General features: G+C 46.8%; 1 protein-coding gene across 1 annotated transcript; it reads left to right on the top strand.

The window, feature by feature from the left end:
* Positions 1–577: 577 nt before the first annotated feature.
* Positions 578–2542, top strand: LOC147908468 (uncharacterized). Its single transcript, XM_087409424.1, has one exon. The coding sequence runs from the start codon at positions 578–580 to the stop codon at positions 2540–2542; it is 1965 nt and encodes a 654-aa protein (XP_087265550.1).
* The last annotated feature ends 3435 nt before the right edge of the window (positions 2543–5977 follow it).

Below are 5977 nucleotides of genomic sequence, written 5' to 3'. Positions count from 1 at the left end.
GGAAGTAATAAATGCTTCGATCTCGCCGGTTCTAAAAGCAGATTGCGCAGATTGCGGAAATAGTCTACACCGCTTATACCGTCTACACCGCGTAGAATTCTTAGACTGCTCAGAGTTTTTATTTCTAAAAGTTCTTCGAGTTCTTAGAATCATAGTCTCGCTATACCGCTTCGTAAAATCGCCGTGCTAACCGCTTAGTAAAAACGCGATAAAACGACTCTTTCCGAGAAAATCGCCGAGATTTTCCATCACCGCGATTCCAAATACAATTTTGGAAAGGGTGACCGCATTTGAAGTTTGTTAATCTAATTTTAATTAATTATATTTTTTGACTCTGTAACTGATTATATTAAAGAAAATTCTTTTGTTAAATTAAACGAAACGGAGTTCTCTTCACTGTCGTGCATCACATCACCTTGTGCCGTTCTCTCACTCGAATCTTTCCGCGCGGTGCATTCTCGCACATTTTCTGGTCCTTCGAGCCGGATTCTAGCCGGCATCCGCAGTGTCGAGTGTATCGCGTCCAGTGCGCGCATTATCAAGAAAATCAGAGAAAGAAGAATTCGCAGGTGAAATCATGAGTGACGAAATAACCGCCTTGCTGACCGCCCAGAGTGATATCCATAGTCGCATGGCCAGGTCAGTGACCAATTTAAAGAAAATGGGGACGGCCAACATCACCCTCCGCGCTGTCGAAATCCGCTCGACGCTTCTCGACCAGCTGTGGACGAAATTTGAAAGGCACCACGAGCTTATTCGAGCACATTACAAGGAAGCCTTCGATCAGAGTGAGTACAATACGTCTCAATTTGCCGATTCCGCCGAAATCACGTACGTGCAGCAGCAAAGTCTGCTGGACGAGTACCGGACGAAACTCATGGCGAAGGAACCGAGTTCAGTTTCCAAAACAGAAAGTAATGTGTCTTCCGGAAAACCGTCGCTGCCTCGCCTCAAGATTAGTTCTTTCTCTGGCGCATTCGAAGACTGGCCTACATTCCGAGACCTCTTCCAATCTATTGTCGGAACCAATTCATCAATCTCAGCAATCGAAAAATTTCATTACCTGAAAACTTGTCTGGAGGGTCCTGCCAAGGAACTGATTCAACCATTAGCGATGACCGAAGACAACTATCCACGCGCATGGGAGCTGCTAAACGAGCGGTATGAAAATAAGAGAGAGTTATCTCGCTCCAATTTCTCCAAGTTTACCGCCGTGGCTAAGATGAAGAGCGAAAGTGCGGAGGAGCTCAACCGCGTCTTCAACGCCTTGACCAGGGTAGTCAACGGCCAGGAGAACATTGATAGGCCTATCAACTCTCATGGCTTCGATCTACTAACTCATCTTGCCGTCGAGCTCTTCGATCCAAAAACTCGCCTGGAGTGGGAGTCACTCTCACGCGCCTCGAGCGACATGCCCACTCTTAAAGAGCTAATGAACTTCATAAACCAACGAGCACTTACTCTCACAGCCGCCAAACCACAATCGCTCAAGGTCTCCGACAACCCGTCGCGATCCGCCAAGTCGCATCACGTCAAGAAACACACCGAGTCTTCTCAATGCGTTCTATGCAAGAGTAAGCACCACGTGATGGCGTGTGAAGAATTCAAGAAGAAATCCGCGGCCGACCGCAAGGCCGTCGCCGAAACTCACAGGCTGTGCTTTAACTGTCTCGGCTCTCATGCTTTCGCGAAGTGCCATTCGACGAAGACGTGTGCTACGTGCAAGTCTCGTCACCACTCCATGTTACACGACGCATACGCTTCACCGAAACCTCAAGAAGTCAGCTCACTGTCTGCGGTGCGACGCGACAACAACCACAAGGCCATTTTGCTCGCAACGGCGCGAGTTTCCATCGCTGATCGTCACGGCAATCAGCACACCACACGCGTGCTCATCGATCAAGGTTCGGAAATTTCTCTAATTTCCGAGGCTCTGGTCCAACGCCTACGCTTGCCACGCTCTCGATCCTCAATCGAGGTCATCGGCATCAGCGGCAAAAGCTCCGGGCCCAGCAGGGAAAAGGTGACACTCAAGGTGACCTCATTAACAACAGGGACCGACTTCACCGTCGGAGCCTTTGTTCTGCCACGTCTGTCGCTTTATCAAGGCTCTCACGCAAGGATCAGAACTGAGTGGCCACATCTAAAGGGGCTCCAACTGGCTGATCCCGACTACACAGCAAACGACGCTATTGAGTTGCTTTTTGGAGCGGAAGTATGCTCAATCATTCTCCAGGATGGTCTCCGCAAGGGAGGCCCCCAAGCGCCTATCGCTCAAAAGACGCTGCTCGGCTGGATCTTATCGGGAGGTTGCGACCGAGTAAACAACTCAGCACAACGCCACTCGCTTCAGTGCACAGCAGATCACGAGTTGGCCGACCTTGTGCACCGCTTCTGGGAGCAGGAGCGAGAAGTGCCCGCTCCCGTCGCTCTCACGCCAAAGGAGCAGCAATGCGAGGACATCTTCGCGCTGCAGCACCAACGCACTGCCGAAGGAAGATACATAGTGCGACTACCTTTGCATCTCCGCCGACGACGCTAGTTGAGACGCGAAGACCTGCGCAAAATTTTGGGCCCATGGAGGAGTGCGAGAGAGCGCCTTTTTGGCCCTCTCTCCGGCCTTCCGAAGGAACGAGGACCAAGGGCCAAAAATTGGGCCCCCAAACCCCGAATTCCCGAAGCGGGGGCTACCTTCCCCCAGGGTGCCTTCGGGGCCCCCCCCCGGGGTAACTCAGTCGTCCCCCGGACGCACGTAAAGGGTCTGGGGGTCGCCAAACGCATCTTTTGTTGGGGTAACTGCGCCCCCCCTCGCGAACGTTTTTGCGGTGGGGGATGGCACCGAACGCGCTAGTCCCCCACTCGAGAAGATGTTTTTGGCAAATTTTTGGTTTCCCCCCACCATAGACTCATCTCCTGTGGGACCCGCGTTTTGACCTGTACGCGGGTTACTTAAAAAAACGTCACTCGGTCCGCTTCGCGCCCTTTTTTCCCCAAAATTGCACTCGTAGCTCGCCGATGACGGGGAAACCCCCTTTTCCCCCGAGGGCGAGGTTTTACGACCCCTGCTAGGCGACGATATGTAAAAAAGCCCGAAAAACGACCTACGCGCTCCAAGTCGAGCTACGCAAAAACCCCCCCCATGGCGGGGGGTTTCCCCCCCCGAAAGGGGCCCCCAAAAGTCAAACTTCTTTTGCGACCCTTTTCCCCCCAGTACTGTTAAGGCCGCGGTCGTGGGACCTGAGAACCCCCACGCTGGGTTTTTCGCTTTTGGATCCCAATAGAGGGGGAAAAGCCTTCCCCCGTCCCTCCTCGCACCTTTTCCGTTTCCAAAAAATCTTTTTCGGGGGCCCCCACCTTCGACCCTCGGATGGCGGCCCCCAGTAAAACCTTCCAACTAAAATTTTATTTCATCGGCCTGGGTACAGCCCTAGAGTGGGGGAAAACACCGCCGTCAAAAAAATTCCCCGGAAAGGGAAACGGCCGGGGGAAAACCTTCCCCGGGGTTAAAAAACGAGTGGGGCCGTGGTCGGCCCGGCCCGAGTTAACCGAACGGGGGCTTTGCGGCCGTCCAAAAAAAAGGGGTTTCCGCCCCGGGTGTACCTCCTTCACCGCAAACAACCAAAAAATTTTGTTGACCCCAAACAAGGGGGGCCGCCGATCAAAAGGTTTTTCCCCCGCGACCGAACCTGGGGCCCCTTTTTTTTCAACGGGGTCGGCACAAGCGCTCTGTCCCAAAAAAACCGCGAAAAAACCCGTGATCCTGTGGTCCGAAAACCGGTCAGCTCCACTGGGTTAAAACATGCCTCCCCCTGGAAAAGTATGGCCCAAAAGGGGGGCCCCCAACCCAGCAGCTTCCCCAGGCTCGGCGCAAAACCCCGGGGAAAGGCCAAAACCCGCCCCCCCGGCCCCCCGGGGCGAACCAAGGGCCCCCCCTTCCTTTTGGTGGGCGGGCCCCCCCCGGTTTTCCGGGGGTTTGTCGCTATGGCCAAAACCCAACCCCCACCCTCAAGGGGGGACCAACGGCGGGCCCCCAAAACTCGCTAGACAAGAATCGAAAGCGCCAATCAATTTTGTACAACCAATGCCACGTGATAATTACGATTGTGGCAAAATTTAATTGGATTTCTCCCAAGAAGAAAGCCCGGACCGGAAGTAATAAATGCTTCGATCTCGCCGGTTCTAAAAGCAGATTGCGCAGATTGCGGAAATAGTCTACACCGCTTATACCGTCTACACCGCGTAGAATTCTTAGACTGCTCAGAGTTTTTATTTCTAAAAGTTCTTCGAGTTCTTAGAATCATAGTCTCGCTATACCGCTTCGTAAAATCGCCGTGCTAACCGCTTAGTAAAAACGCGATAAAACGACTCTTTCCGAGAAAATCGCCGAGATTTTCCATCACCGCGATTCCAAATACAATTTTGGAAAGGGTGACCGCATTTGAAGTTTGTTAATCTAATTTTAATTAATTATATTTTTTGACTCTGTAACTGATTATATTAAAGAAAATTCTTTTGTTAAATTAAACGAAACGGAGTTCTCTTCACTGTCGTGCATCACATCACCTTGTGCCGTTCTCTCACTCGAATCTTTCCGCGCGGTGCATTCTCGCACAGTTCTAGAACCTTCGATTGTCCGTTGCCGCTAACGACAACTTGTTTGCGTGTAACGAATCGTTTTAAAAAGAACAAAGAACGACGAATCGATGATTTTAACGAGGATTAAGATCATGCTCGAGATGAAATCACGAGCTCAATTTATGCATGCGTTCAATGACAATTAATGTCGGTCGACTGAAAGAATTCTTGCTTTTCTTTCGAATTACCGATCTCAAACAATGTCTTCTAAATAAAGAAGTCAGTCGCTAAAAAATCCGTATATCTGGCTACATTTAACCTGTCGGATAAAAAAATAGGCCCTCTAGACAAAAACAAACAAAAAAATTTTCATCTGAAAATGGAATTATTATTATTGTTTTCGTGTACGATTTTAGCAATGATAATACTTTAGAGGCAGTGCAAGAACTAAAATAAAAGTACCTATGACTGGCCATTGCCCATTATCTGACCACATGATAGATAACTTTTTCATTAAGCTTTTTAAATAGAAATCTGAAACATATTTTTAATATAACATATGATTAATATAATTTAACTATTTAATTTCTTACATTACCGATTGTATTATTTAAAGCTATGTTTAAGATATTGAAAGAAATATGTATTTGAATGTTTATATTTAAATGTATCGTGATTTTCAATAGATTTCCTAAAGAATTTTCTTAAGAATAGGAATTTCAATAGATTTCAAAGAAACGTGAGATACTGATTAAGACTATAATTATCGAAATAATAAATCATTATGTATGAAAAAAGATGTTTTAGAATCTTAAGCATATTTATAATAAACAGGAAGCAAAAAATTGCATATGTAAATTATTTTTTGTATAAATATTTACTTGATTATCTACTGATACAAATACTGATAAAAATACTTACCCGATAATTAACAGATCGGTTAGTTATCAGTCAAATTGTTATATGCTTATATTCCTGAACTAGTATCTGGCCATTGCATCTTATCAAATGTTAGGGATCTGTGTGTATACTTTTTGTAAGAAAATCGTAAGTAAATTTATGTTTAACATGAATTCTAATATTATACTGCATTATACATATTATTTAAACTTTATGTATTTTTTATTTATTTTTCTACATGTTATGTACGAGGACAAGTCAATAAGTTTTTAGAAAAACACATTTTTTTTGATCAATTCATTTTTATTTCTCAACATAGTCTCTTTTCAGCTCGACTTGATCCAACAATTCTCCAACCTTTTCAAACCGTCCGAATAATATGATTTGTCTAACCCTTCAAAATAAGCCTCTGTTTCGGCGATCAGCTGCTCTCTGATAGTGAATCTTTTCCCTCCGAATTTCTTCAGGTTTGGAAACAGGAAATAGTCGCAAAAAGCTAAAT

This window comes from Acromyrmex echinatior, chromosome 9, assembly GCF_024713525.1.
Source record: "Acromyrmex echinatior isolate Ae372 chromosome 9, ASM2471352v2, whole genome shotgun sequence".
Taxonomy (NCBI): domain Eukaryota; kingdom Metazoa; phylum Arthropoda; class Insecta; order Hymenoptera; family Formicidae; genus Acromyrmex; species Acromyrmex echinatior.
Note: the sequence above shows the minus strand (reverse complement) of the source record. Positions and strands in the feature narration are given on the sequence as shown.